At 39.4% G+C, this 27572-nt stretch overlaps 1 protein-coding gene across 1 annotated transcript; it reads left to right on the top strand.

Annotated features, from left to right (window-relative positions):
• The first annotated feature begins 5134 nt into the window (after nucleotides 1–5134).
• On the top strand, nucleotides 5135–26834 carry KLF5 (KLF transcription factor 5). Its single transcript, XM_048852223.2, has 4 exons — nucleotides 5135–5485; nucleotides 7609–8479; nucleotides 9221–9280; nucleotides 24906–26834. The coding sequence occupies exons 1-4, from the start codon at nucleotides 5303–5305 to the stop codon at nucleotides 25082–25084; spliced, it is 1293 nt and encodes a 430-aa protein (XP_048708180.1). The 5' UTR covers nucleotides 5135–5302; the 3' UTR covers nucleotides 25085–26834.
• The last annotated feature ends 738 nt before the right edge of the window (nucleotides 26835–27572 follow it).

Below are 27572 nucleotides of genomic sequence, written 5' to 3' on the forward strand. Positions count from 1 at the left end.
CACTGTGGCTGCAAGCTCTTCAAAAGCCTTTCATCTGGCCACCAACATCATCTTTGTCTTGCTTGGGTTCAGCTTCAGCCAGCTGTTCTTCATCCAAGAGCAGATCTCATGCAAGCACAGGGACATCCTGTGGTGTGGTCTTATGTGGTGAAGGAGAGATAGTGTTGTGTGTCACCTGCATATTAATGATACTTGAGTCCCTGTCAACTGTCCATAAATGTTGAAAAGTACTGGAGAGAGAACTGATCCTTGTAGAACTCCACAAGTGAGGGGTCTAGTGGTGGAGATGCAGTTCCCCATCATCACTCACTGCGTGTGTCCTTCAGGAAGGACTGAAATCTTTTTAGCACATTACCCTGGACCGCTGCCACCTCTCTCAGGTGAGACAGAAGACTATCCTAATCAACAATGTTAAATTGTGCAGAGAGGTCCAGGAGGATGAGAGCACAGATGTCTGTTCTCTGTCTATTACAGAAGGATACCATCCATCAGTGCCACTAAGGTGGTTTGAGTTGTGTCCTGGTTTAGGTCTAGAATGTTGGTTTCAGTTAGATGAGCTTGTAGTTAGCCTTTTCCTAGCTTCTCTATGAGCTTGCTCAGGCATGGGACGTGACTAGGACTGAAGTATCCTGAAGTACCCAGGGTGGATTTCTTCATTGTTGGTAGGACTATTGCATGTTTGAAGGAGGAAAGGATGATTCCTTCTCTGAATGAGGCATTGGCTGTTTCTGTAAGGAATGGCTCCAGTTGTTCATGACTTTCTTTCACAAGCTAGGAAGGGCATAAATCAGTTTCATAAGTCTTGGGTTGAGACTCCTTTCAGGTGTTCAGAACTTCTTGTGTGCCCCGCCTTTCTTTCTTATCTATCCCATTGGGGTTTCATATAAGGTCTTAAAGGAAAAGTTTTTTAAAAAATAGAGGGTTCTTTTGTGTTAACCCTTTAGTAATTCTTCCCCTTCGGCTTGTTTATGGTAGATTGCTCTGCTGTATAACCAACTCATTCTAAAAAGCTGATGAATGGCAGGACACTTTTATGTAAAGACTTCCCCTTATGTGTCTCTTTCCAGTTGGTCTGCAAACTTTTTAGGTGTTTGTTCTATTAGGGACCTCTGATAAAGGGCCATGTCAGTTTGCACATCTGTGTATTTCTAAAATCATATTTATCTTTATGACTTCATAGACTCTGTGGGTCAGATCCTCTGCTATGTTTCCGCACCTTTTGCAGCTGTACACCTCCCTGTATATCAACCTTCCCTGGTGCACAGTGAATATGGATTCAAATGGGTGGCCAAAAATCCAGCTGACTACTAATTTTGCTTAAGGGGAAAATATATTTTCCACTTTTGAAACTACATTACATGAAAACTTCATTTAACTGGGTATAAACTAATACAGAGTACGTCCCTGAAAGAGCTAACAGCCCTTGAAATTATCACACATCTGAGTGTGGCTGAAAGTTTGGATCAGTTTAGTTGAAGTCCTCAGATTTCCCTCACTTCATCATTATGGAGCAATTTATCCATGTCTTTTCACTCATTCCCTCACTCCCCCAACAATGCACATGTAGCTCCCACACATTCTGGCACCTTTCCTCTAGCAAGGATAGCGAAACGAGTGGCCTACTCTCAGATTACATCTGTGGTACTCTATGAATTAGGAAGGAAGATTAGTCTGCACATTTCTCTTCCCCCATTCCACTCATCCTAAACTCCCTTGCCCCCTAACCATTCTCCAACAGAGCAGTGTTGCTTGGTCCCACAAGTACATTACTGCCAAGGTTCCAACTGCCTGGACTTTGACATTCGCTCTTGTTTTCTCCAGTCTTCCTTAATGGGCATAGCAGTACTAAGCAAAGAAGAATGCAAAGAACAAGAAAATTCAACGTAATTGAGTCTACTTCCATTCACAATCTCTGAATCAATGCCTGCTCAGAACCTGAAGCATTTGAATAGCTTCAAAAGTTTTAACCCCTTTTTATTAAATATGGAAATGCTTTTTCAAGCGTAGAGCACTGTGCCTCTCTTATCAGTAACTAAACACACTGAAAGGTGTTCTTCACATATTCATATCTGTATAGTTACCATTGCGGTAAACAGTTATTTTCTACTTTTGTTCTGTGTAGAGTATGTTAAAACTAGTTATGTTCAGTGAGATACTCAGAGAGCTAATTCCTGAATGCTTATGCCAAAATTCTTATTTAAATATATGAAATTATGTTCAGTTTAAAAGGACCTAATTCAGATTTTCCACTGTCAATTTGTTTGTTAAGCATAAACTTATTTCTAACTTCTATATGCATAATGAAAGAGAGAGAAATATTCCCAGTAATCATGAAAGGTTTGTTTTTCTGATGTTTAGTTGACTATCAATAAATACTTGATTTCATAAAACTTTTATTAAAGGGACACTTCCAGTTGTCAATTTATTACTGATATTATTTGTTTTATACATTAAAACATACATATAGCCATTGTATAAAACCTAACAATAATGGAGGGTTTAAATTATCTTTTTAATATAAATGAAATCAGTTGCTTGTTTGGAATTAAACAACCCCCTGCATTGTCTGCAATCTAAACCTTGCATCTGTGGGCAAGTCAGATTAAAAACAAAAAACTAGAAATAAACATGAAATTGACTAGCCTATTTAATTGCCAATGGTGAGTGAAGTGCCAAAAAGAAAATGTTAATTTTTAAAAGTATTTACTTGTGCTTGAGTAAGGACTGCAGCGTTAGGCCAATTTCTAGTAACATAGATAGAGTGTGGGCTTTTGTTTGTTTGTTTGAGGTTAGGCCTGATATTGTCCTTTTAAATTTAACACATTGAGCTCCTTCTCCTGTAAGCATTTAAGTATAAACATATCTTTCTTGCTGCCAGCACTTAAGTTAGGCACCTGCCTAAGTGTTTGGCAGGACTTTCTATGAATGATGAGGGGAGAAACATATATTAAATATATATATTATATTTTAAATTAAGTTACATATATTGAAAAAGGCTCAGAAACATTTCAAGTTGCATGAACATTTGATTTACATAATAAATGTGTGTAAGTAGGTAATATATTATAATGTGTATCCTACATCTATAATGCCAGGAGCCTATGTTCCAACTGGTTTTTAACCTAGTTCAGATCTCTGAGAGTCTAAGGAGACTGAAGTATTAGCCAGTGTGTTGGGAGGTTATCAGTTTTGTTTAAAGCTGCTGCTGACTGTAATTTATATTTAATTTGTAATTTTAAAAAATTGAAAGGGTGGTCAAGGCTCCTATGAGGGCACATCTTATGGTTCAAAGTCAAAATAAATTGGATTTAAATGAACAGAATGGTTAATATGGGGTACATGAAGGGCATTACAGTTGGAAACAACCAAGGAAAAATAAACTATATATTCTTATTTATAAGACTTGAAAAGCCTTCCATTAAACAAACTATTTTAAAATTAGACTGGAGAATTAAATTTAATTCAAGATACTTTGGAGAAGGATGCTAAAATTAGATTGTGTGTGATCCTTGGCTATATGTATAGGTTTGGGATTGAAATTAGTCTGCATTATTCTAAATGCTACAGACTGAGGGGAGTAGCCGGCTCTACTTTAGTAACAACAAACATCAAGTGGATGAACATTCCTAAAGAGACAGTAAGTGTAAAGAAATGTTATGCTAAACTCTTTCCAGGTTCTGTAATTAACTTTCTGCATTCAGACTTAGCAACACCTTGCTTGCTGTGGAGAAACAGTGCCTGAAAGAAAAGGGGAGAAGAGTGCGAGGTTGACCAGAGAAATATTTTTGAAACTTAGCAAACCTCTGTCTGTAAATCCAGGAGTGGGTGGATAACATTAACATTTCCCAGAGATTAGTGATTATCACTACTTCAACTGTGGAATACAGGACTGGCTTGGGAGAAGAAAAGACTGAAATAGGATTTATTTACAGTATCTAACATCTCATATTTTCATATACAGTATGAGACATTTAACTTGTATTGCAGGTATTAATACATTCTTTCCTCCCCTCTCCGTTCATTGTGCAACATCGATAGCAGGGGCTTTCAACCTTTTTTCATTTGTGGACCCCTAACATTTTTCCAATGCAGGTGCGGATCCCTTTGGAAATCTTAGCCTTTGTCCGCAGACCCTTGGGGGTCCGTGGACCACAGATTGAAAACTTCTGGTCTATAGTAGAGCATGGTTTGTGTCATACACACAAACACAAAAACCATAGATACATAGACAGGCACTTTCTTCCCAGGGGAAGAAAAGAAGGCATCATCATTTCTATTTCTCCTATTTTTTTCCTTTCCCCTTCCTCCTTCTCTTTTGATCTATATTTATAATATCATTTTCCTGGACTATTGCAGAGGTGTGTATCCTAATGCTGGCTATGCCTGAGATTTATTAGTATAAAGTTTGGAGTATGAACTGCTTTCAGGACCAACCCTCCCCGTTCCTCCCCCCCCCCCAAAAAAATAGCTGAGAATGAATGTTTCTAAAGCCCTTTGAAGATGAAACGGTACTGAGGATGGTTATTTTAAAATGTCTGCTGGAGAAATGCTTCTCAAAGAGCCTATAAATAATATTCAAGTCTGAAATGGGCCTTACTGAGTGCTTCATAGCACTTGTTCAAAGCCACTTCCACTTTGCTCCCCAACCTTCCTCTTTCTTGCTGACTAGTCCTGTCTGCACAACCCATCCACTGGCAGTTGTAAGCCCCAGCCCCAGGCGCACTTCGCTCGGGGGCGGGGGTTAAACTGATCAACCTGTTGCAGTGCGCGCCGGGTACCTGTTTTCCTGAGGTGCTTAGCTCGGAATGCGGGGCTGTCATTCCACATAACCTGGCTGGCTTCTCTCAGCTCCCCGCCAGCTGCCTCCCCACCGCGGGGGGGAAGGGCCGTGACCTTAACTTTGAGCCCGGGCTCCCGGGCACAACACCTAAAACGTGCAAAGCGCCTTGTTTCCACAGGCCCCCGCCCCCTGGCTGGCTCCGGCTGTCAGGAGCCGGGTACACGCTCCCGGCCCCAGGGAGGCGGGAAGAGGGCGGGCAGCTCGCTTCCCATAGGCCGCCCGGCCCCGCAGGGCCAGCCCCCTTGTGCCTGGCCAGGGTGGGGTCGGCTGAAATAGAGGCGGGCATGTGTCAGTAGTAGAGCTACCCCGGGCCAGGTAGAGCGGCGGGAGGCTGCGCTGGAGGCAGGGGAGTTGTTGCCGGGCTTGTGGGCTAGGGTGCGAGCGCCAGGGCACCAGGCTGGTCCCCGTGCCGCGGCAGCAGGGGGAGGTTGCGTGCCCGCTCCGCAGGGATCCCACTCGGCCATGGCCACACGGGTGCTGCCCATGAGCGCCCGCCTGGGTCCCATGCAGCAGCCCGACGAGCCGGTGTTCGCTCAGCTCAAGCCCGTGCTGGGCGCCCGGGAGGCGGCGATGTTCACGGGGGAGGATCTGAAGCAGCAGCCGGGCGGCGGCGGGGCCAGGATGCCGGCGGAGGAGATGGTGCAGGTAAGGCAGGAGAAGCCACTTGGGCGGGCCCCCCTCCTGGCCGTGCCCCTCGACGCCGGGCGCAGCCCGCACGGGCAGTGCTCGCTGGGTGGGGCAGTGTCAGGGGAATCGGGGCGGCGCCCTGCAGCGGGGAGCCCCCACCTGGGAGGGGATAGGAGGGAGTGGGGCTGGAGCCCGAAGTCCCCTTTTGCCCCCCAGCTCCACCCTGTGTGGGGATGCGGCTGCTCCGCGTCCTCACGGCTCCGCTGTGCCTCCAAGTGAGCTAGCCGCTCTGCTCCCGGTCCTGCGGGCGGGGACCCGGCCGGGCGCTGCCGCCCTCCGGCCGGGAAGCTGCTAAAAACCGAGGGGTGCCCGGATCGGGGCGCCGGGACTCGAACTTTGAAACAGCTCAAGGCGGTAGCTAGCGGGCAGGGGCAGGGGCAGAGCCGCCCCGTGAGAGTGTTGAAAGCTACAGCTGCTGCCGTTGCACTTGCCCAGCAGCAGAATTAGCGCAGCCGCCTGTCTCTCTCGCCCACGCACGGTCATGTTAGACTGGGGGGGGGAAGAGACTTGTCGGGACTTTCTGCGTGTCCCAGAAAACTGTTTGGCAACAGATCCACATGCAAACAGCTGGAAGAGCTAAAATCAGCCAGCGCCAACCGCAACCTGATTTTAGCTCAGGAACGGGCTTCGTTTGAGGCTATTTCCAGCCCTTGACTCTTTCATTGAATAGTTTCGTGTGCGGTTTATTATAGTGACTTGCCTTGTGTGGCACAAGTAGCATTGTATAAACGGAGCAGACAAGCCTGTGAGATCCTGAGCAGTTTGACAAACCTCTGCAGAGGCACCTTCCAAAGTGTATTTATAAGGGGGGCCCTGCCCTGGGATCTCAGCCGGAGTCGCTCAATCCCTACATCCAATGTAACTAAGATTAAGGAAGAACTCTCCTCCCGAGAATTGATAAGCAAGGCAGTGAATATTAGTGGGACATATTTCAGTCTTTGTGGCTCAGCGATATCTTTTCAAAGAATACATGTTTCTGCCTTCAAAGCAAGCTGGCCTTGGCTTGTAAACAAGAGCTGGAAAAAGTAGCCTGGACCGTTAAGGACCGGTCTAGATCAAAGACAAGCGTTTTGTGTGTGTGGTGGGGTTTTTGTTTTTGTTTTTTTGTTTTGCTTTTCTTTGGGAAAGGCTCTTGAAATACACTTTTAAGCAGACTTTCCGTTTGTCAGCTGCTTTCTGTTTTTAGGGGTGCTAAAGGGATTTGGTATGACTGGACTTTTTACAGGGTATGAGGGAATGTAGCATTTGCCCATTGGAGAGTACATGATAAATGTTTTACTGATGACTGTACCCGTAATGTATCAGGCTTTCACCACCCACGGATTCCCTACTACCACTGCACTAAGGGACTGATTTCATTGTAGGAATTAAAGATCTTTAAGATTTTGACCATGAGTAGAAACATGTTTATCACATTCTTAACAAATTATAGACTCTGTAGATGTTAAAAAATTTATACTCTAGTCCAGAGGACTCTTGACACCAAATATATAGTAACTTAAAGTCATGGTCCTACCTCCTTGTTGTTCTGTATTGTTTATACCTCTTTTGGATTTTATTTCCAGTAGATAACTTTCTTTTAAGTTCTAAATCTGTCCTGAAGTATGAATATATATTTGAATTGTTACCCTTCAAATAGTCAGATGAGGGCATGGCTTTTACAGTTGACAATTCAAAGAGAGGTGTGTGAACTTCCTGTAAAAGAATGTCAATACGCTTCTTAGAATAATGGTGATATAGTAGAGTACAGGAATTGTAGGAATGAATTAATTTTTGTTACATTATCCTATTGCAAATATTATGATAAAGTATTTTAGATTACTCTTTTTCTGCATAAACCTTGTTCAGCGTGATTTGTTCTTGGAGTTGTTGATTAGCATATCAATTATAAAAGGCAGGGTTGTTTTACTATGTCTCATTAGTGTGACTATTTAAAACTTTCCCTGTGGAAGAGATGGGATTCGTATAGCTATTCTAGTAAGAGCACTCATAAGGGTGTTTGGTTTTTTTCATTCTTTATGTCCCGTCTTGTCTATGTTTGGTAACAAATCATGTGGATTATGTTTTTTGTTTGTGTTTAGACAAGATGTGAAATGGAGAAATATCTGGCACCTCAGCTTCCACCAGTTCCTGTCATCCCTGAACATAAAAAATACAGAAGAGACAGTGCCTCAGTTGTAGACCAGTTCTTCACTGACAGTGAAGGGTTGCCTTATAGTATCAACATGAATGTCTTCCTTCCTGACATTACTCATCTGAGAACTGGCCTATACAAATCCCAGAGATCATGTGTAACCCACATCAAGACCGAACCAGTTACCATCTTCAGTCATCAGAGTGAAACTACTGCCCCTACCCCCACCCCCACTCAGGCTCTCCCAGAGTTTACCAGCATCTTCAGCTCTCCCCAAACTCCCGATGTGAACAACATTTTCATCAAGCAGGAGCTTCCTACTCCAGATATTCATCTTTCTGTCACACCCCAGCAGGGCCAGTTATATCAGCTCTTGAGTTCACCGGATTTAGATATGCCCAATTCTACTACGCAGGCGGCAGTAATGGACTCTCTTAACAATGTTTCCATGTCATCAGCCATGGCAGGCCTTAACACTCTCTCCTCGGCTATTCCACAGACTACAATGAAACAATTCCAGGGTATCCCCCAATGCACATACACAATGCCAAATCAGTTTCTTCAACCACAGGCCACTTACTTCCCTCCTTCACCCCCAAGTTCAGAGCCCGGAAGTCCCGATAGACAAGCAGAAATGCTACAAAATTTAACCCCTCCTCCATCCTATGCTGCGACCATAGCTTCCAAGCTGGCAATCCAAAATCCAAATTTACCGGTGGCCATGCCAATAAATTCACAGAACATCCAGACAGTCAGATACAACAGAAGGAGTAACCCGGACCTTGAGAAGAGACGCATCCACTACTGTGATTATCCTGGTAAGCAGTTCCTCAGTTGTCAGCTATATTTGTTTAACCTCTCCTCAAAAACCCAAATATGTACCCCTCCTGCAGTCCATCCATTTTGTATGCTAGACTAAAAGATTAATCTAGCACCAGATGTTAATCATTCAGTCATGAAATATGTGATCCCAAATATAAAATGTCAACACTGTGCTAAATAGAAACTAGTTTCCTTTCAACTATAATTCAGGGTATGGTATCTTGAATGTAGTAAATGTTATAGTACAACAAATGCTGAATTAAAAAAAAAATCAGTGTAGAACTATGGTAAGTAACAGTGATATTGAGTAATACCCTGGAAAGATCAGACACAGAGTCCTTTAGAAACATTTTAAAAAATGAAGTTCATCAGTGACATTCATATATCATTGAATAACAGGTGTGGCTTCATGTAGCAGATGTAATTTAAATGTGAACTCTCAATTGTATGTAGATTGTAGGAGCTATCCTTTTGTATAACATCCTAAGTAATTAAGGATTCCAGAATCTTAAGTATTGCTTTTTCTCTTGATTTATGTAAAGCAACCCCCTCACAAGAACTTTCTGTAGTAAATAATGTGAAATTTCAAATGATTGTGCTGCCACAAGGTAGTAAGTTTAAATATTTTCAGAATAATGTGACTGAGTGAGTGACTTTATCAACAAACCTAGAGCATTAGTCTCCCTGCTGATGTGCTTTCTTTTTTCTTTTTCCCCCAACCACTTTTTTTCTTTTAGGCTGCACAAAAGTTTATACAAAGTCTTCCCACTTAAAAGCTCACCTGAGAACTCATACTGGTATGTACTTTCCTTGTTCATTCCTTGGTTATGAATCTTTAAAAAAAGCAAACGTGTTTGATTTGTCATCTTTTCTTTCTTTGATTTTTGCAGAATGGGCTAGGTTCAAGTAGATAGTTCAATTAAATCAACCAACTTGGTCAATAAAATGAAGTTGCCTATTTATTCTTAAGACATTTTGTTTAGTTATTTTGAATTCCTTATAGTAAATTGTTTCTCAAGAACTGAAAACAAGCAAAATATTCCCTTTGAAACCTTCAATTTTTCTCTAAAATGCTTTTTTTTAAAGGAAAAATTATTTTGATATTGGATTTTTTTTCTCCCGCAAGTCTTGAATCAAGCACAATAAATATGATTCTCAGTTTATTTAATTAAATAAACAAGCTCTCATTTCTTTTGGCTTTAGTACTTTAAATACTAGTGCTGACAGAACTATTTTTTTTTTTTTTAGATTTTTCTCCTTAGATTTCAGTAGAGCTCCAAAATTCTTCTCCATTTGCTCTTTCTCCAGCATTAAATGTGCATGTTTAAAAACCAAATACTTTTCTTTTAAAAAAAAAAATACAAACTTATCTCATTTTTATTTCTTGGTGAAGAGTTACTAAAGTGGTAAGAAAATTAAAAACCGTGTTGAGGTGTTCAACCTATATAGTCATATCATAGACCGAATCCTGTCTGAAACTACATGCATGCAATCTCAGGTAATGGACCCGCATAGGTATAAACTGAGGAGTGAATTTTGGTTCACTGACTCCAGTGTGAACTAAGGGTTCTCTACTTGACATGCATGAGTGTTCCAAACACATATTGGAAAGAGATTGCTACCGTTCTGTCCAATAGCTCAGTTTAGATGCATGTGTGGTGGTTTTTAAACCAAGTCTGACATAACAAGAGAACTGTTTAACAGGTTGGGATAATTCTTGTGCAGGGAACTTGGTTACAAAATTGTTTTCGCAGTTTAGCTGAACCTTTTGAAATGTAAATTACAAAGTTTTTCAAAGAAACCTAGGCTAAAGAAGCCACTATCTTCTTTAAATCTAGTTGCGGTATCTGTACTCCAATATGAAATACTTACACGTGGACGCATGATCCTCAAATCAGAGTAACTTATGGTTCTACTTAAAGCAAAAGGCTTACTGTAGTAGGCCTGTCAACATTAAATTTGTACTGTGTGAATGACATGGTTTCTTTCATCTTAGTTTAAAAGCAAAAGTCAAAACAAAACTTAACATGAGCAATGATCTAACAAAATGTATTTCATCTCTATGGAAAAAGGCCTTGTATTCAACAGTTACTATGAGTGGATTGTTGGATTACTGTAAATATCTCCAGGCTAAATGTTACTATGGAAATCCAGTTTTCATAAATGAAGTAGTTATCTCTATTACAGCGACAGTAAAAATAAAAAGCAACTTTGCAAAGGTCAGTGCTCTCCACTAGCAATAGACTAAACAAGAATATTGTTACAATCATTTTGTGATACATATAATCACTCATTACCAGCTAGCTTAATGAGAGTAATTTAATTTTTTTTAATGAGGATATAAACGTGACTAATATAATAGAATGCAACGTTCATCTTACTTTACAGATTATTTAGTAAGGAAAGAATGGGTGCCACTGCCCTGTTACTTTTAAACCAACATTAGATTGAAAATGTGTAACTTGTCATTATGCTGTGACTCTTGGAACAGACCAAAAAATAAAACTTAAAATGTAATTTTATCAAGTTATTTGTAAAAATGAAAATCACTCTTAAAATTTTCAGAAGTATGTGTAATTATTTTCATATCTTTAAATAGTATTGATTAAGAATTCTAAAATTAACACACTTCTGTTTATGTACAAGAATTTACCAAAGTTGTGATCACTAATACCTATTGCTATGGATGAGTAAGGTTAATGTTGCTTTCCACCTCTTTTACCTGTAGACATTTGACCTCAGCAGTGTGGCTAAGTGTACAAAGGTCAGGGAAGCTGATCTATTCATAGAAACAAGAATGCTGCTTCAGATAAAATCTAGTGAATTTAAGTAAGCCTTTAATACAAAGGGTCTTCTAGGGAGGGGAATGAAGGGATAAATTATCCAGAGAGTTAATATACAAACATGTTAGTCCATTTCCTGTTACCTACCTTTTATTGTAGAGTATGAATAAGTCTGACACTTTCTCAATATCCATTTGAAAATCCAAGGTTTTTAAATTCAACATCCTTGTGTGCAAAGTTAAAGTGTCTGAACACAAGCACACCATTTAACATTTCCAGTGCTGTATAAATTAATGAACTGAAAGATTAAGGGCTAAATTCTGCCTTGGTAAAAGTGGCCATAACCTCAGGGAAGTCCATGGAGATCTACTAGGTGCCCAGTTCTCTCAGAAGTCAAGGGAATTTTGCCTTTGACTTCAAAAGGGAAATATCAGACCCGTTGTGCTTAATTTGTCTACGCGTTTGAGTTTGTCTGTATAAATTCCACCCTTACTTTGTGCGCACCCTTAAACCAATTGGATTTATGCAGTGCTATTAAACTTTCCTCTTTTAATCTTAAAAATACCTGTACTTTTATGGAGTAATTACCTTCAAAGTTTAAATTTAATAGGTGAGTCTCACCTAATCCAGTTTAATAAAGTTTTGTGTGATATTCTTTCAAATCCCTTAGGGGTGTAGCAGACCTGTTTATCTGGCTAAACCCGTTCTTTAGTAATCATGGACCACTGAAGTTGTTTTCTCTTTATTCTTAGTTTCTTGACGATACCTTTTAAATTGGCTGCAATCTCTCTCTTCCCAAACAGTCTCCACCCTCTTCAGCAATCTGTCATTTTAAAATTCAAAAGTGCCTGCAGCAAAGTTTGTCTGCCATTAAAAGTCAAAACAGACCTTATGCCTTTCCTTTGTATTGGAAAATCTCAGCCTTTCACGGTATTTATTTAGGAGTGTCTCCCTCCTGAATGGCTTTCAATGAGTTTAATAGACATTCTTTGAGAACAAATTTAAGGGAAATCTTATTTCTGAAAGACGAATGTGAGCCATAGTCTGTTTCCTCATTCAAATATGAACTAATTGGCAGGTTCATAAGTCTCGTTTATGAGGTCATAAGAAATGGCTGAGAGTTTAGTGTCTCTTCCCCCCCCCCCTTATATTTTTCTTCTTAAAAAAGGGTAGGTCAAATCCAGCCCTGGTTTAAGAAGGTAAAGCTCCCTTCATTTTAATGGAGTTGTTCCAGGGACCTGTGTTTTTTTTTTTTTTTAAATGAAAACTTTTAATCCTTTAGGTGACAGTTGTATTCCAAAATAATCAAGTTACTGTTTGTTGTAGTTCCTGAAACCGGCATCTCTCTCTAAGGCTAGTTATTTCAGTTGTTTTAAAATTATGGAGGGAATTCTAACTGGTGATAAGCTGGTAGCCTCAGAATTGAACACAGGCAAACAAGCTGTTGTTGCCAAGTTACAAAGGTACAGAATGTATTTTTGTATCCTTCTCTGAACGATTTTGGATCAGGTGTCAAGTTCTCTTAGGTAACATCTTAAAAGCACTTCAGTGCATTATTTTACTAGAATGGATTAGCATTTGATCCTCCATCATTAGCTGATTTAAAACGAGTATGTGCTAGTATACATACAGGAGCATCTTTCAGTATAGAGAGGTTTCTTCAACCTCTTTATAATAGGGATTTTTCTTCTAAAATACATTGACCTATTAGTCATAAGACAAGTTTAGTTCCATAACTTGTATTGTGCAACCAGCATATAAAGCATGGTTTTTTTTAAACACATGTATTATAGGCTACACTATAGTAAAATTAGTTGTTCATGGTAGTGCCTTAAGGTATGTGCCCAACTTGAAAAACTTGTCAAATGTCAAAGAAAAGCAGATAATTGTGCATTATAAATACACTCTATTAACTTTCTTTCATGTTGCTTGAACATACGTCAACAGCTCCCCCATTAACAACTCTACCGTGTTTCCCCACCCTCTTTTTTTATTCTCTCCCCCCCCCCCCCCCCCTTCCAGGTTGTACTGATATGTTTGTCTTTTTAAAAACTGAAATCTGAGTTCTCACCTGTAGACTCCAGTGCTTCATTTCTGTGAGCAGCTGCACGTTTCAGAGATGTATTCTCTTCTATTTAGAGGAAACGCTGTCATTGTTTTGTACACATCAGGGTACACACTGAGGATGTTTTTTCAGCTGCATATTGGTTTTCTGTACATAGTCTTTGTACAGGCATGTTCTCTGATCACATGTTGGGTTTGCCATTAATAGTTTTGCAGTTAATGTTAGAAACTATTTCATCTCTCTATCTATAGATCTAGCTTGTATGTGGTGATGGGAAGTGAAAGCCTAGATACCGCAAGAGAAATGGCATTTCCTTAAATGAGATTAAGTCAAAATACTTCAACATCGCTAGTTATGTCAAATGCTTATATTGGCTTGGGACAACTGTTAACTTATTCAGTGCCTCAAGATGTTAAGCTTACTTTTTAATATATGGCTTCATGTCAGTAGATCCAAAATTGGACTGATGGTCAGTCATAGTCAGAACCAGTGGTGGACAACAGGCTTTGAGCAGCCCATAGGAATTTATATCTTCAATTTACCAGACCTATACATGTCTGTGTATATTTTACCTGGTACTGTTTATAAACTACATGTGCACATGAAAGGTGCTGTTGAACTGTGGGGAAATTGTGTTGTTTTTTTTTGGAGGTGTACATTTAGTCCAAAATGTGTGTATGTGATAGTCAGTCACTTGTTAATATTTTGATATTAATTTCAATTACTTTTGAGTCTCTTTGCCTTTTCCCTGCTTCACTCCATTTTCCCCCTTCGATGCTGGTTTTTTCTTTTTCATCATTTTAATCTTACTTTAATGTTCAGTGATTATTCTCTTCCCTCCACCCCCACCTTTCCTATTTCTTTCTCTTCCTCCTTTCCCAAGTATCCTTTTCTATCTTACCTATATCTCTCCCTCTGCAAAACATGCCCAGCTCTCCTTGCCTTTCCCCAGATACATTTACAAAAAGGACTGCAGAAGTCTGACAAGAGGGTCACAACTGCCAGTGGCTTTACTGCCTTCTTATTAGAGGGGCCAGTTTTGTTTTTCCTCCACTTCAGCTTAGGCAGGTCAAGGATTTCTTCACAGAGAAGGCTAGTAAGAGGGAGCCTGGCAGTAGTTGGGAATTTTTCTTTTTTCCTTCTCACCACTCAAGGGAAAGGGGCTTATGAGGTTCAACCTTCCAAAACAGAGTGAGCATTATGATAGGCATTCAGCTTGCTTGGCTTGATCTTAGAAACAAAGACAATGGAGAATGCAGGAGAGGTAGGAGGACTAGGTGCTGGCTCCTTCCCCAGAAGTGACTTGTATGGCCCTCATCACCCTAGTTATGAAGCACCTAACAGGAAATATTACGTTTCACAGCATCCTTGTGAGGTAGGGAAGTGGTATTGCCCACATTTTACAGATAGGAAATTAAGGCACAGAGCAAAAAGGTGACAAGCCCAAGGTCACACAAGAAGTCTGAGTTTGGAATTGATCCCAAATCTTTTGTGCCTTAACCCACAGTGCTGTCCTACCAATATGCTGACTTCATTTGTAACATCTTGGAAAGTAGCACCCTAGATGCACTCGAGCCACAGAGCAGAAGAGGCTAATCTCCTAGTCATTAATACTCCTTATGTGCTTGACTCTTGTAATTATCAGCACTTTAGTTTTTCAAAGAAAATTACTTAAAATGTGTGAAATATGGTAATTCTTATCATGGAGATCTTTTGGGGCCTGCCTCTTGGAAATGGCAGTAAAAGGGTTTCATTTTTATTCATATACTCTTCAGGGAAAGATTTTTGGTTTTTCCCTGTTAGAGATAACACTTTAAAGTTGATTTATGGAAACCATTGTCATTAATAGACTAGAATAATGAAAAGTGGAGCAAAGTTAAAATACTGTGGACAAAGTGATCAGCAGATGTTAAGGCAGAAATAACTTGCTCAAAAGAGCAGTTAGGCAGTAGTGGAGAGTAATTGGTATCTTTTGAGTTTTGCATAAATCCATTAGTTACTTGTGGGAGAAATGGAAAAGCATCACCATCCTGTAAAAACCAGTGTTTTGGGGAAAGTAACATGTCTTTCAAACTCTTCATGAATGACTGTAGGCCATGAGGGTTAATTGATTTGGTTCTTTATCTCCAATTATGGCTTTAGTGAAATATGTTTTACCATATTGTGCACTTTTTTTAAGCAAAGTCTTACCAACATAGGCTTGACTCTCTGATATGACTGACTCAGAACACTGTAATAAAGCTCCCACTGTCCAGGTACAATTTTATAAAAAATTAATTCAAGTAGGTGTCAGGTGAAGAGCAGTCATGTTAGATTTTTAGATTTTTTTTTTTTAGTCCAACAATTTCTCTTCTTGATTAAAAGCCTAGAAAGTCTCTAAGCATGAAAGCTTAAAAACTTTCTGTCAATTGCTCCCTGAGAGGATTAAACTTCATTTCCAGGATATTTGATTCCTGATAAGGCAACTGTTGACCTAAGAGACTGGCTTTAAATATAGTTCATTTTGAGGCTGACCAACACATGCTAATACAGTTGAAGATTCACAGCAATTGCCAGTGATTAAAACTTTCCATTATTTGATTAGACATTCCATATTGTAATTGTCTGAGCTTGACTTGGACAATTGAATCTCCTCTAGTTCCACAGAATATATTCTGAGGTGAATGTTATTGGTTGTTTACTAGCTGACATGAACCTCCCATTGGTGAAAGATTAGAAACATTTAAGTAATGTCCTAGTTTAGTCTGAGTATCTTGGTAGCAGCATTCCTGTCCTGTCAGGCTGCATTATTTATATTCAGTGATCTCTAACAACTCTGATTAAAGACACATTAAAACCTTTCATTTGGCAAGTATACAGTACTTAGCCTTCAGTTAAAGAAGGCTTTAACTTACTGTTTTGGTAATTTTTTATATACAGATAGTTGGTGGCGATCTTAAGGATAATAGTATAAACTTATTGCATTCCATTAAGGGGAAACCTCTTACCCTACAAGTGCCAGAGCTGTAGGTGTGAAAACTCCAAAGCAGTTCTGGCAACCATACCATGCATGAGGAAACCCTCTTCTCCCATATGACATGTAAATACACACACATAGCAGATGGCATGGATTATTATAAATCCACTTTTTAAAAATTAGCATTCTCTGCCTTTTGTTTGCATATATTCTTGAGGCGAGACCACCTCTGCTAAAACAGAACGTTATACCGGAGAGAAAATAAACAACTTCACAAGTCAGTCAAGATTCCTCAGTAATCCTAGAGCTGAATGAGACAACACTTAACAAAATAAGAGTGCTTCAGAGCATTGGGGAATTCTGAATGTTTATTCGTTGATGAGGAGATAATGTCTTCTCTGTCTGTAGTCACAAAGAGAATAACGTTTTTGTGCATATCCACCTTCTTCAGTTACCTAATACTAACTTTTTTTCTTGTCTCTACACATTTTGTGATAGAAGGAAATCAAAATATTGGTTAATTAACCAGTAATTGGATCTTCCTCCCCCGTCAGCAAGAGTAATGCTTCCTGTCATATGGTTCTAAAATATTGTATTTATTTGATAGAATACTTAATGATTAGCACCTTTCAAGTAGTGTTATACTGCACATTAAAAGGAAACTTAAAAGTGTGTGTATGTGTATGTTTTATATCTGGTAAATTGTCATGGCTGGAAACCTGCTATATTCCATAGGAGAGCTGGGATAGAGACAAATACACCAGCAACTACTTCTAGTCCAGTCAGAGAGGAAGGCTTAAAATCAGTACACCATATTATACAGAAAAGCTATTTCGGGTAAACTTGAAAAAGATTAGAACTAATCTTTCTGTCAAGGCCTCAACGTATCTGGTAACTAAAGCAAACTGGCTCTAGAGGTGGAAGGATATGAAAACTAGAATCCTAGAAAAGTTCTAAAACACACAATCTAGTTTCTCTTAAAATTAATGAGTAACTAGGTCATTTTATTGTTTTACTGCTGTTTTTCCTTGAACATGCTTACTATATTGTTTATCCATTGTCCCCTCCCCCACCATTCTGTCTTGTCTGAAACTAGCTTGGAGTAGGACCCAGGATGAAGTTCTGGCCTTTTTCGAAGTCACTGGGAGTCTTTAATGGGGTCAGGATTTCACCTTATGTCCTCTCATCTGTACTGTGAGGCACCTACCACACTTTTCGGAATTGTCAAATATAAATAATGGACAATCCTTTGACCAGTATAATTCACTCATAATGTGGCTGTTCCAAACATGTGGTGGTAAATTGCTTAACATATTTTGTGCTCTGCATGCAACAAAACACAGGACAGTGGGGTAACATTTCAGACCCTCCTCCCTCGGTAGTCTTACTTCATGTACACTTGTAGGCTATGGCCAAAATTTTCAAACGTGCTTACTTAAAATTAAGCTGTATGGTTTGGTGTGTGGTGTGTTTAATTTTTATTTTCTTCCCCTAAGGTACTCTGCACTAGAACTGGTTGGGAACTTTTTGATTTTTGTTGAGGAAATGCTCATTTGTTGAAACCAAAACTGTTTGAAAAACAGGATCTGGTTGGATTTCCCAACTTGAAAAAATGTTGGGGGGGGGGGGGGGGGATGGGGAGGAAGAGAGAATTGAAATTGTCAGAAACAAAACATTGACATTTTCTATAAGAAAATTTCCAGTTTTTCAGTTTGAAATGACTTTGTTTGGAAACTTAAACTAATTTGAAAAGTTTAAAAGGATTTTTTTTAAAAGTCAACATTTTGAAATGGAATGTTTTTAAATCATCAAAACAAAATGTTTCAATTGACCTGAACTGGGTTTTCAGGTGGAGAAAGGGAATTTGTTTTTATATTTATGAATGATTTTGACTTTTCATCCCAATTCACGGTGGATAAGAAAATGTTCTAACTGTCAAATATGTGTGAGACGAGAACCATTTTCCACCCAACTCTACTCAGTGTCCACAGTTCAAGTGGAAACTAATGGGAGTTATTGAATGCTCAGTGTCTTGGGAAAATATGAATTTAGTTGCTTGACTGTAAGCAGCACAGTGGAAAAACTTGCCCTGTAACTTTTAGCTTCTTTTTTACAGATAAACCCAGCTATATAAATAACTTTAAAAAAAATAAATGACTATTTAATCAAACAGAAGCATATTTTCTTGTATTGTCAATGGGAAATTCATTAATTATTTGGGGCTTTTTAAATGGTGTTTTTTTAAATGGTGTTTTTGCTGACGATTTTAATAGAGCAGGGCTTCTCCTCTCCCACTGGTGACTGAATAACGTCAAGTTGGCATCTACAGCAGTTGCTTATGTAGAGAAGTAGTATTAGGATAATATTCAATGTATTTTTAGTTTTATTTTAATGTGATTTAGCATTTTAAATTAAGGAGGGCCACCTCCATGTGACCAGACAGCTCTCTTGCAGTGACCAGCAAGGGCTTTGTTGGCCAAAGTTTGGGAATCACTTGGGCAATGGGGGGGGGAGGGGGGATGTGAAGTAACAGAGAAGGCTTGCATACTCAGTAGCATGCCTCCTATGGACATCAAAGCCTCCTTTTGACATCTCTCTAACCTTACACCATTAATATTTGCTTTAAAGACAAGTGAGTTACAAGAAAGTTTTCAAGTTACATTTTCCTTATCACTTGCTAAGTGCTTTCTCCTAAAGCAATTCCAAACTAGTTTAATGTTCAACAAAGTTTTTTAAACACTTGCACTAAAGTACAAGGTTGTTTCACGTCCTATACAATTTTTTTTGCTAGAGAATGGATACATATTTAACAGTTGAGGAACTTAAAATACATTTTGTGATGTGGATGCCTAACAAAATACTTAAAATCAGTGATACTGGAAAGAGATGATGCAAAAATCCAATTAAATGTATGAAACCTCTATCCTGTTGAAACATAATTCAACAGAAAGCAGTTCTGCTTCCCAGAAGAGCTGTGTATAATATTTCTGGCTTTGGAAGAAAGGCCTGGAGTGTGCTATTTGGCTAGAAGTCGGTACCAGCTTCCTCCATGGTGTTTTACTTGAACAGTGTTGACATTTTAACAAATCCCATGGAAGCTCCCCTGAAGTGGAGGAGTTAGCTGTTTTTTTTGCTTTTACAGTGAAATATTTGTTTGATAAAGTGATCATGTTCCAGTAACTGAACTATAGTACATTAGTATTTGATGACCAATGGCGTTCTTGGTTTAACATCCTATAGAAGTTCTAAACTACTGGAGGAAACCAAATATTTCTGAAACTGTACAGCTACTGTATTGCACACAATTGTTAAAGTAAACCTTACATTACTATATAGCTAATGAAAATAGTGGATAAAGCATTGAATGTTCCTTGGCTTATTTTTTTTTTAAATTCAGTATAGCAAAGAACCAGAATGACTTTTTAAAAAATGTGTAACTTGAGGAATCTTTTTTTCCACTTGCCACAGGAACTTAAATAATTCTTCCCCCTAAATATGACACAAACGTGTGTATGGGTTGGGAAGGATGAAACAGTACCAGGGCTAGTTGTTCTTTTGCTCTCCTTTTTAAACAAGTTTTTAAGCTCTGTCTTCACTTGCCTCTCCCTCCCCACGCCCAAAAGAAAAACATTTCAAATTGATTCACTTCAAGAACTTTCCAACAGAAACTAGCATCACAAACATAGATTATTATTATTTATTTTTTGTGTGGTTTTTTTTTTTTTTTCAGTATTTCACCTCTTAGATTTCTCCAGAATAAGCTGGGTCTTTATACTGGAGCTAAAAATACATCTTCTAGTTCTCAGTTCCCACACTGCTCGCCATAGTAGGGGTGAAGGGCAGTGTTATGGCTTTAATTTCTAGTACATAAAAGTAGTAGTGTTCAAAACAAACTCTGTGAGGTGCTTGTGAAATGCCGACAGACCCTGGTCATTGGCAGACAGGATCGAACCAGGGACCTTAGTGCATGAGCCTCTACAGCATGAGCTAAAGGCCAACTGGCTGTTAGGTAAGGCTGTAGGGCAGACTCCTTTTATCTCTCTAAGTGGTCTTGGTGCCACTAGATAAAGTGCAACACCACAGCCAGGAGGTGTGGGTTACACTTACTCAGTCCCCTTCATGCATACCCTCAATGAAATTCTTCACAGCTCAAGTCTGGAGAAGCCAGGGTGGGGCTATGACAGCATGGGGAGGAGCAGCAGCACATAGCTCTCTAGGCTGCCATCGCCATAACCTGCCATGTTATGAATCTTCCCACAGTCTTGTGACATAAGATGACATAACCAGCAGCAATGAGGGTAGGCACTGGGAACAGCTGATGTTCCCCTGGAAATCTGAGGTGAAATCCAAGACCTGCTGAAGTCAATGAGAGGTGTGTGGGTTTTTTGTTTTTGTTTTTTGCTGTTGACGTCAATGGAATCAGGATTTCACAGGGATATTTAGTAATTTATGCCCAACAAGGCCACATAAATTACTGCTGTCCAGAATATCGGTAATTTATGCACTACAAGACTGCATACTACTATTTCATCCCACCAGCAATACATGTGGGTTTGGCTTTGGTGGTATGCACAGTAGACACTAGCTACACAAGCGGTTTTGCAGATGTGTTCAGTGTGCTGCAGTGCAGGCATGCATAAAACTCCTGATACTCCACCCCACCTCTGCAGGAATAGCAGCAGCATTGTAAATGGTGGCCACTTTTAAAACCAAACCCACTTTGCCTGCTGGGAACTACAGCTTGTTGACATTATTGAAATTTTAATGAAAAATATTGTTGACATTTCAGTGGAGGGAAAACTGGGGGGGAGACTGGCCAAAGGGTCAAATCTGATTGAGGTGAAAGAAACAAGAATTTTTCTTTAAATCAAAAATTTCTCTTCTGTTTTTCTAGCAGGGTATAGAGCTACCTCTTAAATCTCTTCCAACTGGTGGGGTCCTTCTGAACTTATTTTACCACCAAGTGGCAAGTAACATAGCTCTTAAAACTGAACTGAAAACAGAAGTGACTTTTGATATAAACATCAAATTTAGGAACAGTGGAGAAATTTTTGTGTCTCTTTCACCCCCTCACCGGACCCCCAGTCTATGTAGATATCCACAGCCTCCCTTCCAGTTAGTAGAACACTCCCTCCCCCCCTTTTTTTTCCCCCAAATCAGCCCCATCCCACTCCCAAAACAAAACTAACTCTTAAAAAAAAAAAAATCCTCAAATGATGGGTCCTTCCCAATGAGATGTCTCCCACTCTGCTATCTATGGGGCAAGGCTGGGAAAACTGAAGTGCTGAGTACAAGAAGGCAGCCTTTAATACAAGACTATATTAAAACAATACATGTATCTACTTGACAGCCACACTATCTAGGTTGCTATTTTATTTTTTAAAATCTAGTCATAAGCAAAATAAAACATCTGTTTAAAAAGTGTTTGAAGTCAGATCACAAAAAGCTTAATAATGTCATTCTGAAAGAAAGCACATCTGTTGAGCTCCACAAAAGAGGTATACTTATGTTTCTGTTTTACCACAAAGCAGACCTACAAGTGGCCTCTTCTGTGTCCATGTCCTCTGCAATGTTCTAAAGATTGCATTAATAACCATGGAGCAAGTTATAGGAAGACCCAGTGTAGATATTGGAAGGATGATTACTGTACTGCAAAAGGTGCTGTAGTGGACTCCAGCCATTATACCTCTGGGATTCTAATACATTAAGTCAACTGGCTTTTCTGGTAATGGTAGTGCTTCACTTGTCAGGTTTAGACAATATCCTTATTTTAATCTACAGTATGTCTTCTCTGGGACAGAGGTACGATCACAAATGATGCCTTACCGTGCTCATTGGTCACAGTCATACAGAGCAAATACTGAGCTATAACTGGTTGCAGCCTAAACCATCTTCCGTTGGAATGGAATGGACATCAATGGAAAGAATCTCATTGGATTCCTAGGAGCTGAATCAGGCCATAGGTGCTGACTCTGTGGGTGCTCAAGGGCTGGCGTACCCAAGGGGAAAAATTGGTGGAGGCTCTGCACCCACCAGCAGCTCTGCCCCAGCTCACCTCCACCTCCTCCCTGAGTGTGCCGCTGGGTCCTGCTTCTCCCCCCTCCCTCCTAGCGCTTGCGCCGTGAAACAGCTGTTTTGCACGGGAAGCCTGGGAGGGGGGAGGAGGGGGGCAAAGCCATGTGCTTGGGGGAGGAGGTAGAGCCAGGGCTGGGATTTGGGCAGGGATCCAATAGGGGTGGAATTGAGGTGCGGGAGGGGGCAGGGCGCGAGCACCCACTGGCACAGACAAAAGTTAGGGCCTGATCTACAGGCGCCAAGTGTGCTTCTTTTAAAGAATGATACACTTCAAGGATGATAGTGATATCAATAAATCTTGGTTATCTCGCGCACTAAGAAATTGCTGGTTTTTCTGTTTGGTTTTTTTGGTGTAGGTTCTGTTCAGTGTGAATGTGCTGCCAATGTGGAGTTACTTCCCATTCATAAAGATGGGGGTAGTCTCTCCTTTTGCAGTAGGTGAAGAGTTATTAGTTGAACATAAAAGGCATCATAAACTCTACAAGCAGGATGGATTTTATGATTGTTTTAAAAGGGATTTAGCTCTTCTGCGGTCAAACAATAGAACCTTAATTTTTGCTGAATTGCTTAATCTTCTGACATGGGGGTTCTCTCACCGTGTTCTCTGGGCTGTTGATAGTGCAAAACAAGCTGTCTGGTCACATGGTGCTGGCTTTCTTACTTGTTTCCACCTGCTAAACCTACATTAAAATACTTTCCAAGTAGCTGTAGTTGGTTTGTGAGGATTGTTATTGGATGTGAACAGGAGTGGGGAAGGTCCATGTGATCAAAACTAGGAGGAAGGTGATGCACAACATACTCTGGATGGGATTTTCCAGACCACTTGGCACTGGCCTAACTCTGCTCCCATTTGTCAATGGAGCTTTTACCATTCACTTCAATGGGAGCACAGTTAAGTCAAAGCTGAGTGCTTTAATAAATTCTACCTTCTCTCTCTGTTAACATGTGGGTTACTTGTAACACTTTTTTAAAAAAGTAGAATTCAAGAGCCCTAATCTAAAGACACTTTGATATGAATGTAGAGTAGTTCAGTGTATATCACTCTAGCAGTGATCCTATAAATAGGCAATCTTAGCTCTCCGTTTATATCAAAAATATGTTGTCTTTTTAGAGTGACATCACATACATGACAGTTGCAAAGCAGATAAATGTTTAAATAACTGGTTCCCTGTTGTAGAGAGAAATCACCTTAAGTTTCTGACTTGGTATTTCCCCAGTATTTCAACAAACATAACTACAAATTATAGGTGTGCTGAAAAATGTCCCATTTTCAATCCTGAAATGGATTAATGCAAATACTTGAGGTATTTTGGTCAACATGTTCAAATCTAGCTGCCTGAAGCTGGGCATTTCAATCTATATTAAGCGCTTCTATAAATGTGGTCAGATTTTTTTTTTTTCCCAGAGATGCTGTGCACTCTCTACATCCATGTAAGTTAATAGAAGTAGCAGGGGCTTGGCACCTCTGAAAAATCTGGCTGTGTAAGCACCTAATCTAGACATCCAATTTTGAAAACTTGGGCCTGAGTCTTTTAGATATTTTTCCTCTATATACAGCTGTCCTGAGCCAGAAGGCCACAAGATTTTATTGCAGTTATTAGTTGACTTTTTTTTATTTTAGAAAATATTATCCCTGTTGTATTTGTTACTTTAACAGGGTCCATGACCCGCCCCTCTTCCTGGGGCCCGCTTGCTGCCCCCAATAAGGCTCGGAGAGGCTTCAGGGTTGTGCAACACCCATGTCTTTATTTACCTACAGTTATCCCACCACCAGTGTCTGTTTACAAGATTTACAGGATTATTTAACCTCCTTTTACAGGCAGAGTCAGCCTTCAGCTAGGAGTCCTCCCTTCCTGCTCCCTCCCAGCCTTTATAGCCCTTGGCTTGTCAGGCCAGCAAGTGTTGCCAATCCTCAGGCCAGCATCAGGCCTTCTCCATCAGCCCCAATCTGTTTTTCCTGATTGGAGCTGACTGAGCAGGGGCTAATTAGGTGCTTTTGCACCAGCACCTTGCTACAGTTACATACTGCATAACCAATTCTAGTTTTACTTGCATATCGGAAGCTCTTAAACCTCTATATTATAAATAATCTTTCTCCCCATTTAAACTAGATCTTAAAAATATATTTAATGTATGAGTCTTGTAACTTTTTAATAATTTGTATATTAAATCGGAGCAGATTATAGTATCATGCTCTCTACTGCCTCTCATGGGGGGAAGGGGCAAGAGTATAATTTTTTCAATTCCATGTAATAATTTTCTAGGTGTATATTTTTTACTTTTTGTAATTTAGGTAAATTAGTTTGTTTACAGGTCTCTGCAGTGGCATCTGTTTACCACAAATTTCAAGAACAAAATTCTGTGAACTTGTAGCAAAGATTAACTTGCAAGTATTCAGTATAGCTGTGAATCAGGAACTATGAGCACTCCCCCAGCCCCTTTAAAGTGCAAACTATTGGCGTTTAGAATGAGTTCTCGTTAATTGTTTTTCTTCTGCGGAGTCACAACTAACCATCTGTTTCTGTGTGTTCCCAATGTTTCAGGGGAAAAGCCATACAAATGCACATGGGATGGCTGCGACTGGAGATTTGCTCGCTCCGATGAGTTGACACGCCACTACAGGAAGCACACTGGGGCCAAACCTTTCCAGTGCGCTGTGTGCAATCGTAGCTTCTCTCGCTCTGACCACCTGGCTCTGCACATGAAGAGACATCAGAACTAAACACTGGGTTCGACGTGGAGGCTGTCTGTATCTATGCAATTTCCAAGTGACTCTCAACATGTGGTTAGAATTAATTTTAGTTTTTGACTATGGACTATCCATAAAGTCTCCAAAGAAACTGGAAATGTATATTTTGTATATTTATGAGGAAACAGGGAAGACACTATACCACAGTACCAGAGTGTTCAGTCATTTATTTTGTTTGCTCTGATCATGTATATGACTTTAGTCAGCAGGTTTCATCTCAAGTATTATGTCTCAGCACATTGCATCATTATAGATTTTTTTTTTCTTATGGTGTTTTGACCAAAGCACTATCATTACTGTGGCAATGTTTAGTAAATGAATTAATGGGAGGGCATAGATGAATGAACACAGAGGACAAGCCATGAATTGGTCTGTCAGGTTTTTACTGGACATATTTAGTACTTGTGTGGTTTTTTAAATGTTGTCTTTCTATGGAGATAAAATATATAGAAAACTCTCACAGCCATAGAACAAAAAGTTTGTTCAGTATGTTGCATGTTTGCTATGACAACGATTTTGTAAATATGCAAATCAGCTTTTAAGGTTTATTACAAAAGTTTTCTAGAAATCATCTGAATTCAGACATTGTACATTTGATAATATGGCACATTTTCAATTAAATTTATTTAAATACCTCTCAAAACATTACCAACTTAGTTTTATTTTCTGAAGAAAAGTGAACTAGCCATTTGGACATTTTGTACCTGTTAACATAAATGTTGTGCACTGAATATTCAAAACACAATTGAGTTTTCAAAATGCTTAAAAGGGCAAAACATTTAGAATGAACTGCAAATGTTGGAAGCTTAAATAATGAGGATAGTTACAATATACAGAATGTTAAACCTCTTACTAAAGCTAAACTTAGTATCGCTTTAAAAAGAAGGATTTAGGATGCAATTTTCATAGACTGACAAGTTAATCTGGTTTAGCACTAGTATGATCTAGTTTCATGTGAATGTTGCATGTAATTTACCAGAAGGTAAAGGATATAGTAATTTTTATTTAAAATTACAGTGCAGTTTAGTTAATCCACTGTTAACATTGACACACACCAGACAAAAGTCACTGCTGACATAAATAGATGCAACTGAAGTCAAAGGAGTTCTACTCTTTTATGCCAACAGTGAATTTAGTCCACAGCGTTTGGTCTGGAAGTAGGAAATGAAGGGCCAAAAAATGAGGTTACACTTCCTAGGACTTGGCCAAAATATCTACAACATAAAGGAAACAACTAATACACATACGCAATTCACAAGCTGTGATTTCATGCTGTCAACCAATAGGTGGAATAAACAACCAAAAAGCCAAAAAAGGGTCTCAAAGGAAAACATAGCTTTGTTAAAACTATTGTTTGTCTTTTTTATTTATTTTGTGGTATATGGTAGACATTTTTTAAGACCATTTTACATACACTTGATAAATTATAGTTTTTGTTATAGTTAGAAACATTGCTCTTAATTGTAAATAGTTGACAAATGATGTAAATAATTTTGTAAGGCTTCAAATGTTTATACATGGAAACACATGCATAAATTGGTTACTGTTTTGCTTCTTTTTACCTACTCCCCGCTCCCCCTTATTTTTGTATTTGTGGTATTTCCTATGCAAACGATGGAGCAAACAGCTGTATAGTTGTAGAATGTTTTGAGAGAGAATGAAATGGTTTATATATAAAGACAATTTTTTGAAAAATAAAATAAAACCAAGTGCCTAAAATGAATATGCGTGAGTGTTCTCTGTATAGCTCCTTACCAGTGACTTTGCATATTGATTTTCAAATAATAGAATTCTTAGAGGCAACACTGTGTGTCCTTCATTGCAAGGACCATCATTTTCTGCTTGGAAAGTACCTAGCACTTCTTGGGCACCACTACAATTGAAATAGTACATATGAAGTGATAAGAGCTAGATTTATGGTGCTATTATTTTATTTACAGCTGTTCTGCAGCTCTGTCAACCTTATGTGAAAGGTATATACTGTTATCCACCATCTTCTCTCCATTTCAGGATCTTTTCCTATTGAAGGAGAGAGGCTTAGTCACTTATAAAAATATATAAACAAATGTGTACATGCAACTAATGGGTTACACCCATTTTCTGTGCTTCTTTCTGTTCAAGAAAACCAGTACTTTCCGGAAGGAACACAAACTACAATAGAGCTGACCCTGTAGATTTTTACACTTACAGCATCTTAATGCAAAGATCTCTAATGACTCAATCCTCTCACTATTCTATCCCATAGGGGTGGTGTTTATGTAGATTACAGATGAGCAAACGAAGACACAACAGCTAGGGAGTTCCTTCCAAGGTTCTGGAAGGATGAGAAATTGAATCCTGACATCTAAGTCCTTGCTCCAATCACTGAAGGCACAGCTACATTTGAGAGTTTACAGCAGTGCAACTGCACTGATGCAGCTGCGCTGCTGTAGGCTCCTTAATGTAGCCACTCTAAGCCAAT

Source organism: Caretta caretta, chromosome 1 (genome assembly GCF_965140235.1).
Source record: "Caretta caretta isolate rCarCar2 chromosome 1, rCarCar1.hap1, whole genome shotgun sequence".
Classification (NCBI taxonomy): Eukaryota; Metazoa; Chordata; order Testudines; family Cheloniidae; genus Caretta; species Caretta caretta.